Here is an 18,846-nt window from a genome sequence, read left to right as displayed (position 1 = left end):
ATATATTTATATAAAAAAAACTTTATTTTACATATTTTTTCAATAAAATTTTATATATAAAAATTCTTTTAACACACATTCTTATTCTATATTATAATTAAATATTATATTATTTTAATATTCTTTTTGAATTTTTTTACTAAAGTAAAAAAAAAAATTATATAAAATAATAAATAAGTTAAATAAAAATTAATATGTAACATGTATATGTAACAAGATATTAGAAAAAATGAAAAAAACACTTTAAGTTTCAGCTTGGTCTGTATTATATTGCAAATAGTATTTAAATATAAAAATATAAAAAAGACTATTTTTATATTTTCTATTTTATTTATTCATTTATTTTTTATTTATTGCTTGCATTGTCAATGATTATATTATATGTAAACTTATTAATATCTACTTTTACAACTTTCAAAGATTATATAGCTAAACATTATTACATGTTTCTTGAGAAGCAGAAGGCGAACAAATTGTATAACATACATCTTTTTGTGGTGGCCTTTGTAAAGGATGTGCCAATAATTTAGCCATACTATCGTGTAATTTTGCTGCATTTCTTCCTACTTCTAATATATATGAAAAATTTGTTGTATCCAATGTTGCTATTTCAGAATAAATTTCTTCGCATAAATTTTCGGAACAAGGTGGCTCATGTACATATAATACATCTATGAAAAAATATGGATTTTTTATAAGAGTATCTAAAGATCTTTTACCGATATGAAATTTTGGGATACTATTAGAACGTGAATACACTAAAATTACTCTGATAACAAATGTTGGAACAGTAGTCTCATATTTCTTTGTTAATAGAAGTAATTTTTGTTGTATTTCATCGAATGATTGTCCAAGATCATATGACTTTTGATCTTCTTCTAGAAAATCATCATTAATAAGATTTAAGTGATTAACAATACTATTGGTATTATTGGTAAAATCACATATCCACCTAGAGCTGTGAGAGTTCAAAATCATTAATGCATATTCATGACTATGTTGAATGATAGATTTAATATAAATAAAATTTTCTATAGTTCGTTTTATCATAAATAAAGGAGTATAGCTAGCTCCTGTAGAAAGTTTAAAGGGAGTACAATTTTTCTCTTTTGCCGTATCAATTACGAATAAAATCTTCTCGGGTAAATTCATTCCCGAAAAATTTCGCATCAATGTATTATCTTCATCACAATATGACTTGAAATCAGGAACAAAACACGAGGCGTTATCAGTATTACTCATTTCCTATTGGATGTAGGTTAACATTTCAGAAAATTTTTTAACAGTTCAATATCTTTCACAATTATTTTTTTATGTATTATTTACCTAGAATATTGTGATTCACGTGCGATATGCGTCTGATTCGTACAATGCAGTACTTAAATCTAATTGAGTTTATAGCTTTCCATATTAAATCATATATTAATATTGTGAATGATCGATTTCATTAATTTCCTTGATTCGAAAAAATTCACTGATCGATCGACTATATATGAAATCGAAATCGCAATTTTGAATTTTATAAAAATCGTCGTCTAAACATTTCCATGTACGATTGGTATTTTTTATGCAATCATAATTTAAGAATAAGTTATTATTTATCACTATACTATCATTTTAAAAATCTTTTATATATATATATACATATATATACATATAATATATATATATATATATTTCTTTTTGTTTAATTATCCCATTAACTAGAGTTAATTTGAGTTTAAATTTACTTGAATTTACAACATCAGATAGATTGACATTCATAAACTTAAAAGTTAATGCACACGATCGGACTTGGTAAAGAAAAAATAAATATGTTTTCACATAACAATAACCATTTTACAATTACAAAATTAAAAATCATGACTTTCATTGCTATGAAAAGTTGAATCTTATAATAGTATTAAATTTGGTGTTGCGAAATACAATCTATTATCAATGTTAATAAACAATAAAAATTATGACTTTTATTCTTATGTGTGAAAACAAACCTTAAAGACAATATATATATTATTTTTCTCATTGGATGTATTCTTAATGGAATCATTTTAGTGATTAAATTTATAACCTATAAAGTATTGTAACTTCGTATATATGTAAACTTATAGAGTCTTAAAGTTTTTAAAAATTATCAATTTTGAAATATATTTTTCATCAAAAAATGTAAAAATATCTTAAATTATAGTAAGAAAAAAAATTTAAATAAACTATGCTTGCGTTAAAAGATTACGGTAGTAGTGATAGCGAATCTGAAAATGAAAATGAAAATAGAGAGAGTGAGGTTAACATGATTGATTCTATTTTCGCAAAAAATTTAACTGCATCTATAAATATGCAAATTTGTTCTGCACCAGAAGTGATACCAACGGTAAATATTTATTTATTATTATAAATTTAATATTGTTATATTAAATTTTTCTTTATCAATGCAGATTAGAAATTATTTTTTTAAATATGCTATAGGGAACTGAATTATGTATAAATCAAATAGATTCAACTATAAAAGAAGTAATGCATAATCCCAAATATGAAGAACTTTTTGCTCCAGATGTTGGTCCAGAAAATCCTTTTAAAACACAACAACAACGTGCTGTAAAAAATATACTTTCTGGATATGTTGAGAAAGCTCATATAAGCGAATTTCAATTTGAAAATCAAAGGAGAACATTTGCCAGTTATGGTATAAAATATAATAATATATAATAAATGTTAAAAGAAGCTATAATGATATATGGTTTTGTAAATATTATGTTTTATAGGATATGCATTAGATCCAACTGTAGATGGTAGTGCAGAAGAAGGTAAAACTATTATTGGAGCAAAAGATGCTGCTGAAGAATCTGGTGGTAAAACTGTATTTGAAAGTACAACATTAAGGGCTTCTGATAAAAGAAAACGTCATAGAAATGATGATCCTGCAGATATTGAAGGATTCTTAGGTCCTTGGGGTGGATATGTAGATGAAAAACGAATAATTAAGCCAACCGAAGAAGAAGCTGCAGAATTAGAGGAAATATTAGCAAAACGAAACAGGAGAGGCAAACCAGCAGAGGAAAAACCACTTGAGGAAAAAACAGTATTACATAGTAATATCACAATAATTAAATATATAATTTATATAAAGGATTTTGAAATAATCAAATTTGTTTTAGTTAAAGACAGTGTGGATTATCAAGGTAGATCATTTTTACATGCTCCTCAAGATGTTGGAGTAAATTTACGATCAGAATCGCCACCTGATAGATGTTTTTTACCAAAAGCACAAATTCATACTTGGGAGGGACATACCAAAGGTATTTCACAAATCAGATGGTTCCCTCATACTGCGCATTTATTACTTTCTTGCAGTATGGATTGTAGAGTAAAGGTATTTATATTTTAATCTTGAAACATAAAAAATAATGATATGATTTAATTTTATTTATATTATTAAATATAGCTATGGGAAGTTTATAAGGATAGGAGATGTATTCGAACCTATTACGGACATCGCCAAGCTGTAAGAGATATAAGTTTTGATAATGATGGAAAAAAATTTTTGTCTGCTGGATACGATCGTTATGTAAAATTATGGGATACAGAAACGGGTGCTTGCATAAGTCGATTTACAAGTAGAAAAATTCCGTATTGCGTTAAATTTAATCCTGATCCAGACAAACAGCATTTATTTGTAGCAGGTACCAGCGACAAAAAAATTATCTGCGTGAGTTACATACACACGTATTTTTATTTTTAAGATATATTATAAATTTCAATTTTATCAGATAATATATTATATATATATTTTACAGTGGGATATTCGTTCTGGTGAAATAACACAAGAATATGACAGACATTTGGGAGCTGTGAATACGATAACATTTGTGGATGAAAATCGAAGATTTGTAACAACTTCAGATGATAAAAGTTTAAGAGTTTGGGAATGGGATATACCAGTCGACATGAAATACATAGCTGATCCTTCTATGCATTCTATGCCAGCAGTTACACCATCGCCAAATCAAAAATGGCTTGCATGTCAAAGTATGGATAATAAAATTGTTATATTTTCGGCCTTAAACAGATTTAAAATGAATCGTAAAAAAACATTTACGGGTCATATGGTTGCTGGTTATGCATGTGGTTTGGATTTTTCTCCAGATATGAGGTAAAATATTTTTTCGCTTATAAAATTATAAAATTCTTTATACTCAACATAATTTAATATTTTTACTTTTATTTTCTTAAGTTATCTTGTTTCGGGAGATGCAGATGGTAAATGTTATATTTGGGATTGGAAAACAACAAAATTATATAAAAAATGGAAAGCACATGATGGTGTATGTATTGATGTATTATGGCATCCTCATGAACCTTCAAGACTAGCTACAGCTGGTTGGGATGGAAAAATAAAATATTGGGATTAATCATAAATAATCACATTGTAAAATAATTTATTTATTTTGTATGTATATTTGTATGATGTGTACAAATAGATTTACTTTATATATATATTTCCAATCATATGTTATTAATAAAAATATAATATTAATAATTATAAAAACATATATAAACTTTTTAAATATTAAAAAATGTTTCATTATTATACAGAAATATACATTACATTTATATATATTTTATTATAATTATATATTACATTATTTACAATATATACATTTTACATTATATTTTCAATAATATATAGAAATGAATGCTTGTATAAGTCGATTACAAATCGAAATTATTTTAAAATTATTGATATTATTATTTTTATAATTATACCGAATAATTATTTTAAATAATTTTCATAATTTCATTATATTTATAATTAAACACAATTGATATAAAATTAATGAATTAATTTAATTAACTCTTATTAATTATTCTTTATTTTCTCTTATTAATTAAAAATAATTATCATAAACCAGATTGAAACGAATATGCGATCTTGAATAAATTATGTTATATTATTAAGAATTCGATTATAATGGACTCGAATTAATTGATTCATACAATAATTCGCGTGCAATTAAATAAATGAATTGTTATGAATATAATTATAATACTGAACATGAATTATTCGTATAAATTCACGTCCATTAATTGCAGTCTTAAATGGCGAATTACTAACTGTATACCATACTATCGTAAAAATCAATAATATACATCATGATGTCTACTGCATTTGTTTCATACGTCGTTAAGAATTTGTTTTTTGTCATCATCGAATTAAATCTTGTTACAATTTTAATCGTTAAATTGACGAACGCTTAACAATATATGCTCTGCTTAAAATTGTTAAAATTTAATATGATATATAGATTAACACAAATATCTTGAAATTATACAAAAATCTACAAAGACTAAATAGAAAGGTAATAATACCTTAGTTACATAAATATTTTTTTTCATACGATTTGAATGCGAATAAATTTATAAAATTATTCAATCATAAGTATATTTTTAACTGATTTTTAACTGATTGATTGAAAATATGATTTGTTTATAATGTAAAATTATTTTGTTTTTTTTAGAAAACTAAAGATAATGAGATCAATACAATAGAATTATTTTTCGCGTCTCCACTATAAATATTTAAAAAAAAATATAAAAACTTTTATTTCTCTACTTGTTAATTATAAATTAAATGGCTATATATAATGTATCTTTAAAGTATAATTATAAAATATATATAATATATATATTTATATGTGCAATATATGTGATAGATTCAATATAAAAATGGATGGACCTGGATTGGGATATTCATATCATCTTCCTTCTGCAGGATGGAATTTTCGAGTTAGAAATGTACTTGCACAATTCAGTGATCTCTTTAGTGAATTTAATAAGTATATTGCCCCTGCTTATCATCATGATCGATGTGAAAGGTACTTGATTCCATTTATATTTTATATACATATATATATATATTTAAATAATAATTCTTTTTTAGATCAGTTCAAATGCGATTATATTCCATGCATAAAAGAGAATTTGTTATGGTATTCATTGCTTTTTTTGCATGTTTTGGATTAGCTGTATTTATTGGACTTGCAGGTATTTTTATAAAATATTTCTTTTTCATTATATATATATTATATATATTATTTTTTTCTTTTCATTGTATATTATTATAGGTCCTCCTATTACTTCTATGAGTGAACAGAAAGCTCATGTAAATAATAGCGAAGTTGCTACTGGTCCTTTTATTATGAAAACACCTTTATTATCTACATATAGTCAACAATTATGGGTTATTGCAAAATTATTAACATCTAATAATGATGGTAATATAAATATAAAAGAATTAAAAAATTAATAAATTACAATTATATTTCAAATTTTATAGATGAAAGATATGACAAAAGTTTTCAAATAAGCATCTCAATAGATGGTATTACTGATCATAAACTTATACCTGTTCTTTCTTCAGAAACTGGTCATAATAGGTACTTTTTATGATCTACAAAATAGTATAACTTATTCATTATTTCATACATATAATGTAAAATTATTATCATGAATTATTAACATGCTTTCTTTTTCAAAGAACCAGACACTTAAAGTGTGAAAGACAAACATGTGAAGAACTGGTAGTTGCTCATCTTGGATTTCTTGATTATAGTTATTATATTATTACTGTTCGTTTTCATGGACTTGAGAGCTTCCATCAACGTTATAACATATGCGATCTCACATTCTACGTCAGTAAGCACTACATAAAAATAACATAGTTGTATTATAAAAATTTTTAGAATCAAAACAATTGCATTTGATAATGTTTTTACTTGTTCATAGTTTAAAAATTATAATCCAGCATTTACGGAGTTCGAGATTTGGTTTCGATTTATCTTTTTGTTAACTGCATTTGGAGTTATGGTAAAGAATAATGAAGAACATTGTATATTTTTATACAATATTTAAAAGAAAATTATATATTATATATCGATTTTTAGTGTTGGTTTGGACATTCTTTACGAAAATATCCATTACATGATTGGTCAATAGAACAAAAATGGATTTCTATACTTCTTCCTTTATTAATTTTATATAATAGTAAGACATTAAAAATTAGTAATATATTTTTATATATATTTAACTAATTTATTTTATTTTTATTTAAAATTTATTTTACTTTTATAGATCCATTATTTCCAATGACATTTTTAGTCAATTCTTGGGTACCTGGTATGATAGATGCAATTTTACAGACTACATTTCTTTGTGCAATTCTCATGTTTTGGTTATGTGTTTATCATGGTTTAAGACAAGTATGTATGATATTTAATTAATATAATATAGCATAATTTAAATCATAATATTATTTATATCTACAAATCTTATATTTTAATAGAACGAAAGACGTCTTATCACATTCTATTTACCAAAAGTTTTGGTAGTGGGTTTATTATGGTGTTCTGCATTTATTTTAGCAACATGGTTGCGTTGCACAGAATTAGAAGATCCTACTTATAATTATGTTCTTGATACATCAAATTATTTTGTAAGTTATTAATAATTGATAATTATAAATTTATCATATGATATTTTTAATTAATATTTATAATTTTATAAATTTACATGATTATAGGGTTTCAAAGTATTTTTCTTCACAGTAGGAGGATTTTATATAGCATATCTTCTTCTCTTGATATTAAGAGCATACAGCGAATTAAGATCCATGCCATACTTTGGTATGATTATAAATGCATTTATTATTATTATTTAAATTATAATTGTAAAATTAAATTATAGTTCTAAAATTTGTAATTATTAATAATCTTTTTAAAAATCTCTTTTTCGATATATTATCTTTTTTTTTCGTTTCTATATTTCTTTTTTTTCTTTTGTTGTTTCTTCTAGATCTTCGTTTACGTTTTTTGACACTACTTGCTGCTGTAGTTTCATTAGTTTGTGGTTGTGTAACAGCGCGACAATTTGGAGCTGGTATATTTGAAGATAGCTTTGCCTCTCGTCTCACAACGTATTATCGTTCATCCGCACAATTTATGGCTTTATATGGTCTTTTGAATTTTTATCTTTATACGATGGCTTATGTATATGCACCAGCATATCAACAAGTATATGGCCAACGTAAGCATTTTTGATTTTGATATACAAAAGCTTTCATATAAAATTAATGTATAATTTTTTTGATTGGTTTTTTTATAATTAGATTCTTCTATAACTAAAGACAATCCTACGTTTTCTATGATTAACGATTCTGATGAAGAAGTTATATATGGACCAGATGAAGATAGTCGACGGCCTTTAACTCAAACATCTAGAATTGCGAATAATAATAATTAATTAAATTAAATTGATTATTGTGAATAAGAAAAAACGTTTTTAAAGGAAAGGACCTATTAATGTCAAAGATTTTCGTAAATAGTGATGTTATAAAATAAAATATATAAAGGTGAATAATTTATTTTAAACAGGAATCATAAATAATGATATAATGTAAAATAAAATATACATAAGTGAATAATTGATTCTAAACGAAACTTAATAAAATTCGTTATTTGCAAATATTTGTGTAAATATGATATACATATTATTTCCTCTTAAGACAACAAAATTTCTTTTATATATTTACTTTTTTATTTATTAACATAAAAAAATATTTTATATTTCATTCTAATTTCTGAATGATTATTATTAATGTTTTTTTTTGCAAATTAGAGCCTTTTATATTCGGATAAATTTGAAAAGTATAAATATTTCATGAAAAGAATTATGCATAAACAATGTAATAATAATTTATTTTAAAGAAACAAATTATTTAAAAAATTTGTTATTATTAATTTTAATCTTTTATTAATCTTTTAAAAATATTATATAAATTTATTTAAATTTTTTAAAATATTTTTATTTACTAAAAAGCATATTGAATATAAAAGATCAATTTTGTGATTCTAAAAACATTTATAGATTAAAACTCTTATTATTATGAGAAATAAAAAATAATATGTATCATTATTTTGCTATATATATAATTTTAACATATATGTGTATAATTTTAATAAGTATATTAGCAAATAATATATATATTTAATTATTATAATTTAATGATGGATAAAATTAACTTAACATATTTAATAGTTAAACTTTATAATATTTATAACGATTTTTATAAAAGTCTTTTCGATTATTTTTCTATTTTACTTTTTTAAAAAATAAATAAAAAAAATATATTATAAAAAAATTTTTATAATATACTTAAATATTATTAAATTTTAATCAAATAAAATATTAATGTTCGATTATAATATATATAATAAATAAATATTAATATTAAATACATATGTTTGATATAATTATTTTGAATTTTCAAATAAAACGGAAATCAATGCATTACGGAAATAATACATACTATATAATATGGTGCGCATGATATACATAAGTAAATGTGTACCTAACGTACTTACAAGCATAATTCTGTAAAATATATTTTCTATTATTAAATCATTTTAAATTTCTTTGATAAATTTAGTAGAATCATATCTTTATTGAGTTCATATCTTTTTCTTAATCGATATATCGATCCTTATTTATCATATAATAAGTAAGATATTAATATCATATAAATATGTTGTATTTATTAATAGGTTATAACAAATAATTATTCAATTTTAACAATTATTGCTATATTTCTTTTTTGCAGAATAATTATTTTTTAAGTATAAATAATTATTAATGTTATATAAAATTTAATAGAATTTAATAAAATTATTTTAGATAATTCATATTCATATATATAGAAAATGCCGAAATCAAAAGAATATGTGTCTACGGATGATGACAGTAGTGATGAGGTATTTTATATAAAATAATATTCTTATATATATATATATATATATTTAAAATATAAATATTGAACAAGTTTGATATAATTTTTATTTTTAAAAGATTAAAATTAGTTTAAAATAAAAGATAAAATTTCATTATAAGAAATTAAAATTCATTATGAAGCTAAGATATATATACAATATTTTATTTTTTTTTATATAAGGGAATGAAACCAAAGAAAAAGCAAAAAAGGGAAATAGAGGATAAAGAAGAGAAAGTATCAAAAAAGTTAAAAAATGAATCTAATAAAGATGAATCTAATAAAGATACTGTTTGGGATTTAGGAAATAATCGTCAAATTAGTGTAAGAGACTTTAAAGGAAAATTATATGTCGACATCAGAGAAATGTACTATGATAAAGAAGCAAATTTAAAACCTGGAAAAAAAGGTATTAATAAAATTTATTTGTATGTTTTATGTATATATATTTAGTTAAATGTTATAAATGATAATAAAAAAAATCTTATATTTTATATAGGTATTTGCTTAAATGTAACGCAATGGAAAAAATTATTATCTGTTATGGATGATGTGGACAAAGCTGTAAAATCTAAATCTTGAATATTTATTTTCTTATATATTTAGTATTTCAACAATTTGGGATTATGTTTAATATATATCTTGTTATTCATAAGAATACACATTGGTTTTACATATGTTCTCAATTTACAGTTATATATGTATTGTTTGTGTTATATTAAATGATATTTTCAATAAAAAAAAGTATTTTCATCCTATATATATATTGAAGCTGTATATTTATTTTCTTACATACACAGAAATAACTTTTATTTATAAATGTGTTTCACATTATGCTAAGTTTAACAAAACAGTTTCCTAGACTTAAAAAGGATAAAAGAATGCTCAATTTTCATATTATAACACATGTTTATGTTTTTGTACAATATTGAAAAACTAAATTAATGTTCATGCTGGTCCATGAACAGAAGTTAAAAACTTATCCACATCTAAATTATTTAATAATGTTTGTGGATCTGTCGTACATTGTCGTTTTTCAGTCTAAAAAAGAAGGAAGAAAATAATTATTAATATTTCTAATAAGTTTCCCAAACTTTTAAATTAATTACGAACCTGTTTACTTTCTTTTAATTCTGATATTTTTCTTTTTGAAATTTTTGCAATAATGTTACCTAAAATTAATAATTTGATAAATTATTACTAATATTAAACTAATATTTTTAATTATATCAAAAAGAATATATTTTTAAAGCATATAATTACTTTTATTATCTTCTCGAATTTTATCTATTTTTAATCGTTTTTTATTATTATGTTGTACTTCAATATTTTTTTCATTCATAGTAGCAGTTTTGATAGTACTTTTTTTTATTGTAGATGTAAATGGTTTTTCCAATGGAGATGAAGTTGCTAAAGGTTTTGCATGCACATTTTTCATTGTTAAAGTATCGATAGAAATTTTATTCGATGTTTCGCAACTATTTTCATGTTTAATTGGTGATTTTCGATTTCCCAATCTTTTTCTAGATTTAGGCGGTAAATTAAATATCTCTTCATAATCAGTAGCTGTCATTACTTTAACATTTTCATCATAATTTTGATCATTTAAAACAATATTAATTTGAAGTTCCAATTCATGATTACTATATCTTCGCCTTCTTTTTTTAAAAGATGTTACTTCGTCATGTAGAAAATGATATTCTACCGAATTAGGAATAGTTACATTAAGATCCATTTTACGATTATATTTCGTACATTGAGATTCTATCTTACAATCATGTTTACATGTAGGAACAAGCTGCAAACATTGAAGTACACATGATAAACTCTTCGGATTTTCCGAATCGTTATTTTCTATATCTGTATTTTTAATAGTATCAAGTACTTCAGTAGGAATATTGTCTTTTTGATTAGTTGAAAAGTTTGTTTCTTCTTTCTTTAACACCTCTTCTTCATCACTAAATAAATCTCGTTTTATTTGATCAACTTTAGACTTTAATAAAATTATTTTTTGTTTTTCATTATTTTTTACGTTTTTTAGATACCCTTTTAATTCCCGTGTATCCTCTTCGTTAGAACTATGTTCATTTTTTATATCATTGAATTTATTTTCATTCAATGTAACTATATCATATTTTTTATTCTCACATTTTTCAACTTCCGTGCTAATTCTATCTTGAATGTGTTTCGGTTCTAAATTTTTTGTTGCATCCAATTTTATAGTTTCTTTAGTTTCTATAGTTTCAATAACTTTCGAATTATTAATTATTTGATTCTCTATCTTATTATTCTCGACTGCTATTTTAATAATATTCTTTGGATCATCTTTTGTTTCTGTAGGCACATGATTTGTAATTTCAAATATCATTTCATTATTTTGTACATTGTAATCGATAATATCTTTTTGTTTTGAATTTTCCGAATTATAGATTTCACTTTTTGAATTATTAGTGGAAAATTGTTTTAATTTAGCGTTTTTATCATTATTATCATTGATAATATCATTATTAGTTTTGCCGTTATTAATATTATTATTATTGATACCAAGATCGTAATCATTACTATTGCTATATTTATTATCATTATTGTTGTTAGTATTAATATTACCATTATTAATATTATGTGATTCTTCTATTTTCTTTTTCTTTTTCTTTTTTTTTTTCTTTTCATTAAATTTATTCTCATTTTTCTGAATATATTTATACTGATTGCTTTTCTTTTTGAAACTAGTATTATTTTTACCTTTAAAAATGATTCTTCCTTGCTGATTTTTTTCTTTGCTAAGATTAGTTTTAGGAATTTCACGAAATTTCGCTATCATACGTTGACGTTTGGCCTCCAATTGTACAACTAATTTCTCATTTATAGTAAGAGATTTTTGTCTTTTCTGTAACATCGAAGAATGTTTTATTGATTTAGTTGGTTTAAAACTAACCAAAGAAGATCTTAAATGTTGTATATCTACTATATTAGGTTTTTGTTTTAATTTTTTGGTTGTAGAATTTTCTATGCATAAATTTTGATTTGATTTTAATATTTGTCGATCTCCTGAAGTTATTAATGCGGAAATTTTAGAAGATAAATTAGTCAAATTTTCTATGCCAGTCTTTGAACTATTAGGAGTCTCAGAAATATCTATTTCATTCAATAAAGTCTCATTTTTGGCAGGTGTTTCTTTCATATTAGATTTATAATCTTTTTCATTTTTTAACATTGAAAATACTTTTGAAGGTGAAGATTCACATTTTCTTAAAGCAATAATTGTTTCTTCCGCATGTAACATATCGGTTGGATTAATTTGTAACTGTAAAGAATTATTTTCTGAAATCGTTGAACATGCCATTTTTTCACTAATTGTTTCTGAAACGTGTGTAATTTTCCGTGTTGAATCGTAATTTGTATTAATGCAATTCTGATTTGAAATTTTTTTGCATTTCTTATTAGGAGATTTTTCCACCGATTTTGTTTTTAAATTAGTCAAAGTAGATGAAGGTGAAAATACCGATGTTGATGATGATGAGGATGAAGATGATGACGACGAGGATGATGACGATGACGATGATGATGGCGACGACGACGATGATGATGATGATGATGTAGAGGATGATGAAGAAGAGGAAGATGTGGATGCATTGCTATCATTCGAGTTCTCGCTATTCGATAAATATTTTTCATTATCAATATTTCCCTTTTTTTCATGTATATTTTTATTCATATTATCTTTATTAACATTATCCTCAACTGAATCAGATTTCGTATAATAGGTGGAATCCCGTGAATTAGCTGATATTTTAAGTTCTTTTATTGCTTCTTCTTTTGGCAAATTCTCTTTAATCACTTCAAATTGTGTTATTTCTAATTTTGCAGATAGACAAGTTTGATATGTATTTGTAGAACTAATAATGTTATGTGGTATGCACTGTTTTGTACATTGTGATGATTCTACAATTGGTTTTTGTGTACTATTAGTAAATTTTGACAATTTTTCACGCTCATTTAGCTCAGAAGTAGGTTTATAATATGGAGAACAAGAATTAAATGTTTCTTTTTTTATATTGTCTATAGTTGTTTCATCAGAAATTTTTGGAGTTAGTGCAATACAAGGTGTAGTTGGAAATTCTGGTGTATTTATGAAACTACACATCTTACCAGTATCTTCGCTAGATTTGATAAACGGTGTTGTATTACTGCTTGGACTGAGCAATCTTGGTGTTGGTGGAACATCAGAAGAATTATTTAATTTTCTCGGTGTTTCGTGATCGATTAAATTAGGTACTTGTAATAATTGTTGTGTGATATCTACAGAAGTTTTTGTAAATTCTGAACATTCTGTAGTATCCATGGAAATTGTATCTTTTTCTAAATGTGATTTTTTAGCATTTCGACTACATTTATTCAAATTAGTTTGTAACGTTTTTAATTGAGCATATTTTTTTACATTTTTTTTTTCAAATAATAAATTATCATTTGTTGTTGCATTATCATATGAATAATTATTCTTTGTTAGAGACAATTGATGATCGATATTCTTTTGTTCAATAATCGCTTTATCTTTATTTATTGTACAAATTTGTACATTAACATCGTCTTTTTTTATATTAGAAAAATTATTTACTGTCAAATTATGATTAATATGAGTGGCTAAGAAATCTTTATCTGTTTTAGATTCATTGCAATCTATGCTTTTCGTGATTGTAGATTCTGTTGCATTCCATTTTCCTACAATACATTTATTCCTTGCATTTTGCACATTCTTTTTATTTTCTTCTGGTACAGTATTTTTATTTTTCGATCGTAATTTATTCTTCTTCGTTGATGAGATAACAACATTTGATTTAGTAATTTTTGAACGATTTGTTTTTTTGTCGCTAGTAGATATTTTTGTTTTTTGATTATCTTCATCAACGGCAATGTGTAAAGCTTTTCGCAAATCTGCATCCCATGTATCTTTTGTAAGTTTCAACGATTTAGATTGAGTTTTTATAACTTTGTTTTCAGAAGAAACATTGATGCTTGAATGCGAAGAAACATCGCCTATAATTATTCCAAGTCCGTTATACTTTTCCCAATCACCCATAAGTTTTGGTATTGGGCTTTTTGATGCTATTGGAAGTTTGCAAGGCCGACAAAGTTTTAACGGAGTTTTAATTTTATGCGTAGATATAGCGGTATTAGTAACTGGTGGAGATTTAAAAAGAGAATTTCTACATACAGATGTAACGATTTTTGTGGATCCTGATGAAAAATGTGTATTATTATTTTCATTGATCATTTTATCGGATATGTTTGTTGTTTTTATAGGCGTATTAAAATCGAGAGCTCTTATATGACTATTCCTCCTTCTAGGTGTTGATAAACTTAATCTATAATTTTTCGATCTACTTCTTAATAACGACTTTGGAGTGCGTTTATTAATGATATCGCAATCAATACTTTTGGAAGCTGAAAGATGTCGATCATTAACAATATTATTCGTCTTTAAAGGAACAACAACTTTTGAATTTTGAATAATAGGTGTTAGATCAATATCTGATAAGTTTTGATTTTGATTACTCTTATTACAATTAAATTTAATATACGGAGATAATCCAGAACCTGATAAATTAACATTATCTTCTACATTAATTGTAGGCATATTTGAACTATCTAGTAATGTTTTTGTACTAGTTTCATTACCATATAATGTTATTAATTCTCCAGCAATTGGTTTGGCATTATTTAATAATATAGGACTTATAATTGAATTATTTACAGAATTATTAATATTATCTATGGATCGGGTTATTTCTTTATTGCTATTTATTTTGTTATTATCTTCTTTTTGACATATTTGCATCGATGTTGTCATTGTTGTTGTTGTCGATGTCATTGTCACCTTTGTTGTGGTCGTTGTCGTTGTCGTTGTTGTTGTCGTCGTCGTTGCCGTCGTCATCGTCGTCGTCATCGTCGTTGTTGTAGTTGTCATTGTTATCGTACAAGAAATTAAATTTTTTAAATCGTTTGATGTATTAAAAAGTGTGTGCGTATGTGGTGATGTTACTCTTTGAGCAACATTTACGGCTCTTAAATACAATGTTTCTACGAAATCTTTACCCATTTTATTAGTCATGGGTTCTTTGGGAATAATAGGAATGAATCGTGAATTTGTATTAGATGTTATAGAACGAGTAGGTGGATAAGAATTTGTCGACAATATATTACTTATTTCTTCTTTAGAACACATTATTAACGTTGGCATTATCATTACATCTTGTTCAGCTGTATAATTGTTTATGTTACTTTCCGATTTTTGTTGTTTAAGTTTTGTAAGACGCAGTCGCTTTACCGATGATTTTTTCATCTTTGATTCCATATCATTATTTTGAATAACAATATGATCAACAGTATCATCTTTTTGAATATCAGTAGTTATTAATTTTTCAATTTTTTCTGTATCTTTATCAAGTGGGATTTCAAATATTGGCAATTCTTTTTCACTATTATTATCTAACAAACATATAATTTCTTTTGTTGTATCCACAATTTTCTTATCATTTATTGATTTTTTGTTAATAATATTTGCATTTATTATACTTGATATTGCAGCAGCATTTTGATCTTCCAATATACCATATTCTTTTTCCTGATCACATTGTTCATCTTCGTTTCGAGCACTTTGTTGTTTAAAAGAACTACGAAGTCTGTGTTTTAATGGAATATCTGCTACATTTAATTCAGTGGATGATTTAGCATCTAATATTATAGATTCTAATGAATTATTGTTATTTGAAATCATTTCACTTTGTTTTTCTTGTAATTCATTAAAAATTTTTGTTTTTGATTTAGTTTCGGTATCTTCATCAGGACTTGTATCAGTTTCCATATGTGGTCCAATAATTTCTTCGAGAAACTTTTCAAATACGGGATCAGACTCTGTTGCTTCTACTATTGATTTAATTGCATTATTCAATTCTATCATAATAGAAGTATTTGCTTCACCATTCATGGAATCATTTAAACTTTCATCTTTTAATGATGTATCTGTTGGAAGTATTGCTTTGTTAATATTTTCAGCAATTCTCTCTTGTAATTCTGTACGATTCAAAAGCTCTTTTGTTAATAGCTATAATATAGATAATAAAAAAAATTAAAATTATAAAAATAATTAACATAGCAATTATTACAGCATTACTTACACTTAGATTTTCTATTGGTTCATCATTACTTTCTGATTCGGATTCTGGTGTATCATAGGGAGTAGTCTGAACTTCTACACATGAGTAAGTCATTAATTCTTCTGTACTTGTTGCTGCAGTACATTTATCAAGCATACACAAATTTTTCGTATTGCTTTCTGTACATATATTATTTGTAACATCTTCTATGCTTTGAATATTTTTATTACTGCCTAATTCAAATATTAAGAATTAAATAAAATTTTCTACTTTCTTTTAATATTATGAAGATTATAAATATATTATATATATATATGTATTGTTATTATTGTTATATCTTACATTATTATTTACTATATAATTCTATATGATTTAATTATATAATTAGACAGACCTTGATGTTGCAAAGAATTACTATGTTTCTTTTCTTTAATATTAATATTAGATTTGGAATGTTCAAATATGTCCATATGACCTGGTAAACTTTCCAATGGAGTTGCTTCTACACTATCAAAATTAGATGCTGTAATAATAAGAAAAATAAATATATTGAAAATAGATATATTGATATATGTCTATATATATATTTCCAACCTTGAGCAGAGGGTGAATCAGACTGTGATACATTTAATGTTACTTTCGTACGTTTACATCGTTCACGATCACTATTATTGTGATGCCTTTTACGAGTGCTACTAGATATTATTGGAGACCCATTACATATTTGAGAATTATCCTATATAAGTATATAAATAAGTGATACAAAAAAAATAAAATAAAAATATAAGTGTAAGAATATATATTTTAATATATTATATTTTAATTAAGTTTCTTATATACCTCTGAAAGAACATTGATATTAAAAGGAAAATATCCATAATTTTCACCAGTAAGTAATTTCAATTCGTTAAGTAGATCTCCATATTGCTTTAAATGCTCATAATCAACAATTTTGCTAAGAAATTCATGAACTACAAATGAATCATAATATATTTTTAATAAATTATAGATTTTCTTATTTATTTTATTATTTTATTATTAAATAGATTTTCTTACTTATGAATTTTAAATTTTTATTAAATATTACCTGTTGAATTAATAGTAAAAAATTTTTCAATAATATCTATCAAAGTCATTCCATTAACTTTTGTATTAAATCGTCTTCCATTTGAAATTACAGTACGACATTCTTGTAAATGTGGACAGGTTTCTAAAAACATCTTAGCAGCTTCTATACATTTTTCATTTTCAAGGTATCCTAAAATCAATTATTTATTAGAATCTCATAAAAATCATATATAAATTTACAAATATAAAAATTCTTTATAAAGTAATAATAAATAATATATTAATATATTCAAGATATATAAAAGATACATTTATATATATGAATGTATAAATTATGAAAATAAAATGTTATTTATTATAATATTATATTTACTATATTTGATATCTATTTATTTCAATGTTTATTTATTCATTTACATAAATTTTTTTGTATTTTTTATTAATTTAATAATATAATTATTATAATGAAATCAACATCTTAATATATTGATAAAGACAATATTATTGACTTTCTAACATTTCATTGTTATAATTAGAAAGTATTTATATTCCCGCCATACAACAGGTTATTGTAACACGACGCGCAAAATACATGTCATGTTACTCTTACCGAGAACTAATCGAGCTATTTCCGACGGTAATAATGTTTCCATAATGCTTATTGATATTTAAAGTCTGAATATATCACTGAAAAATTACGGTCATCTTTAGAATCATTGAAACAAAACATAAGTATGAATGTGTATGAAAAATATTTTAAAATAATAATATCTTAAAACGAATCTTAAATAGAATATCTTCTACGAAGCA

At 24.0% G+C, this 18,846-nt stretch overlaps 5 protein-coding genes across 11 annotated transcripts; 3 read left to right on the top strand and 2 right to left on the bottom strand.

Annotated features, from left to right (window-relative positions):
* Positions 1-310: 310 nt before the first annotated feature.
* LOC108000888 (BRISC and BRCA1-A complex member 1-like) lies at positions 311-1,467 on the bottom strand. Its single transcript, XM_017061572.3, has 2 exons — positions 1,327-1,467; positions 311-1,245 (listed from the first exon to the last, which is right to left on the bottom strand). The coding sequence occupies exon 2, from the start codon at positions 1,240-1,242 to the stop codon at positions 430-432; it is 813 nt and encodes a 270-aa protein (XP_016917061.1). The 5' UTR covers positions 1,243-1,245; positions 1,327-1,467; the 3' UTR covers positions 311-429.
* Positions 1,468-1,716: 249 nt separating this feature from the next.
* LOC108000886 (pre-mRNA-processing factor 17) lies at positions 1,717-4,491 on the top strand. Its single transcript, XM_017061568.2, has 7 exons — positions 1,717-2,368; positions 2,464-2,680; positions 2,760-3,086; positions 3,153-3,367; positions 3,440-3,703; positions 3,792-4,147; positions 4,229-4,491. The coding sequence occupies exons 1-7, from the start codon at positions 2,210-2,212 to the stop codon at positions 4,404-4,406; spliced, it is 1,716 nt and encodes a 571-aa protein (XP_016917057.1). The 5' UTR covers positions 1,717-2,209; the 3' UTR covers positions 4,407-4,491.
* On the top strand, positions 4,309-8,514 carry LOC108000887 (transmembrane protein 181). 4 transcript variants are annotated; one of them, XM_062074476.1, is made up of 13 exons: positions 4,309-4,444; positions 5,709-5,870; positions 5,941-6,039; positions 6,120-6,269; positions 6,332-6,431; positions 6,533-6,686; positions 6,781-6,861; positions 6,939-7,038; positions 7,126-7,253; positions 7,337-7,486; positions 7,574-7,676; positions 7,846-8,076; positions 8,159-8,514. In XM_062074476.1, exons 2-13 carry the CDS (start codon positions 5,726-5,728, stop codon positions 8,290-8,292), a joined length of 1,575 nt encoding a protein of 524 aa, XP_061930460.1. In that variant the 5' UTR covers positions 4,309-4,444; positions 5,709-5,725; the 3' UTR covers positions 8,293-8,514. The 4 variants fall into 4 exon arrangements, with proteins under 4 accessions (XP_061930460.1, XP_061930459.1, XP_016917060.1 ...); XM_062074475.1 differs by having other exon boundaries at positions 5,936-6,039; XM_017061571.3 differs by lacking the exon at positions 4,309-4,444 and adding an exon at positions 5,133-5,354.
* Positions 8,515-9,348: 834 nt separating this feature from the next.
* LOC108000815 (activated RNA polymerase II transcriptional coactivator p15) lies at positions 9,349-10,574 on the top strand. Of its 2 annotated transcripts, none has more exons than XM_017061420.3 (4): positions 9,349-9,550; positions 9,650-9,800; positions 9,998-10,223; positions 10,314-10,574. In XM_017061420.3, the coding sequence occupies exons 2-4, from the start codon at positions 9,750-9,752 to the stop codon at positions 10,394-10,396; spliced, it is 360 nt and encodes a 119-aa protein (XP_016916909.1). In that variant the 5' UTR covers positions 9,349-9,550; positions 9,650-9,749; the 3' UTR covers positions 10,397-10,574. The 2 variants fall into 2 exon arrangements, with proteins under 2 accessions (XP_016916909.1, XP_016916910.1); XM_017061421.3 differs by having other exon boundaries at positions 9,355-9,550; positions 9,724-9,800.
* Positions 10,562-18,788, bottom strand: LOC108000801 (probable WRKY transcription factor protein 1). 3 transcript variants are annotated; one of them, XM_028668197.2, is made up of 9 exons: positions 18,647-18,788; positions 18,056-18,226; positions 17,809-17,939; positions 17,563-17,704; positions 17,363-17,491; positions 16,990-17,201; positions 11,078-16,916; positions 10,928-10,986; positions 10,562-10,855 (listed from the first exon to the last, which is right to left on the bottom strand). In XM_028668197.2, the coding sequence occupies exons 1-9, from the start codon at positions 18,687-18,689 to the stop codon at positions 10,763-10,765; spliced, it is 6,819 nt and encodes a 2,272-aa protein (XP_028523998.1). In that variant the 5' UTR covers positions 18,690-18,788; the 3' UTR covers positions 10,562-10,762. The 3 variants fall into 3 exon arrangements, with proteins under 3 accessions (XP_028523998.1, XP_061930427.1, XP_061930428.1); XM_062074443.1 differs by lacking the exon at positions 18,647-18,788 and adding an exon at positions 18,410-18,579; XM_062074444.1 differs by lacking the exons at positions 17,363-17,491; positions 17,563-17,704; positions 17,809-17,939; positions 18,056-18,226; positions 18,647-18,788 and having other exon boundaries at positions 11,078-16,834; positions 16,990-17,130.
* Positions 18,789-18,846: the final 58 nt, after the last annotated feature.

This window comes from Apis cerana, linkage group LG4, assembly GCF_029169275.1.
Source record: "Apis cerana isolate GH-2021 linkage group LG4, AcerK_1.0, whole genome shotgun sequence".
NCBI lineage: Eukaryota > Metazoa > Arthropoda > Insecta > Hymenoptera > Apidae > Apis > Apis cerana.
The sequence above is the reverse complement of the archived record's forward strand: the minus strand, read 5'-3'. Positions and strand labels throughout refer to the sequence as shown.

What these genes read in the sequence shown, in the direction of transcription:
- LOC108000888 (XM_017061572.3), bottom strand. Translation starts at nt 1,242, where the DNA reads ATGAGTAATACTGATAACGCCTCGTGTTTTGTTCCTGATTTCAAGTCA.
- LOC108000815 (XM_017061420.3), top strand. Translation starts at nt 9,750, where the DNA reads ATGCCGAAATCAAAAGAATATGTGTCTACGGATGATGACAGTAGTGAT. An exon ending in ATGATGACAGTAGTGATGAG is followed by an intron (nt 9,801 to 9,997) that starts GTATTTTATATA and finishes TTTTTATATAAG; the next exon opens with GGAATGAAACCAAAGAAAAA. An exon ending in TTTAAAACCTGGAAAAAAAG is followed by an intron (nt 10,224 to 10,313) that starts GTATTAATAAAA and finishes TATTTTATATAG; the next exon opens with GTATTTGCTTAAATGTAACG.
- LOC108000801 (XM_028668197.2), bottom strand. Translation starts at nt 18,689, where the DNA reads ATGGAAACATTATTACCGTCGGAAATAGCTCGATTAGTTCTCG. An exon ending in TGATTCACCCTCTGCTCAAG is followed by an intron (nt 17,492 to 17,562) that starts GTTGGAAATATA and finishes TTATTATTACAG; the next exon opens with CATCTAATTTTGATAGTGTA. An exon ending in AACCAATAGAAAATCTAAGT is followed by an intron (nt 16,917 to 16,989) that starts GTAAGTAATGCT and finishes TCTATATTATAG; the next exon opens with CTATTAACAAAAGAGCTTTT.
- LOC108000887 (XM_062074475.1), top strand. Translation starts at nt 5,722, where the DNA reads ATGGATGGACCTGGATTGGGATATTCATATCATCTTCCTTCTGCAGGA. An exon ending in CATCATGATCGATGTGAAAG is followed by an intron (nt 5,871 to 5,935) that starts GTACTTGATTCC and finishes ATTCTTTTTTAG; the next exon opens with ATCAGTTCAAATGCGATTAT. An exon ending in TTTATTAATTTTATATAATA is followed by an intron (nt 7,039 to 7,125) that starts GTAAGACATTAA and finishes TTACTTTTATAG; the next exon opens with ATCCATTATTTCCAATGACA.
- LOC108000886 (XM_017061568.2), top strand. Translation starts at nt 2,210, where the DNA reads ATGCTTGCGTTAAAAGATTACGGTAGTAGTGATAGCGAATCTGAAAAT. An exon ending in CACCAGAAGTGATACCAACG is followed by an intron (nt 2,369 to 2,463) that starts GTAAATATTTAT and finishes AATATGCTATAG; the next exon opens with GGAACTGAATTATGTATAAA. An exon ending in GCGACAAAAAAATTATCTGC is followed by an intron (nt 3,704 to 3,791) that starts GTGAGTTACATA and finishes TATATTTTACAG; the next exon opens with TGGGATATTCGTTCTGGTGA.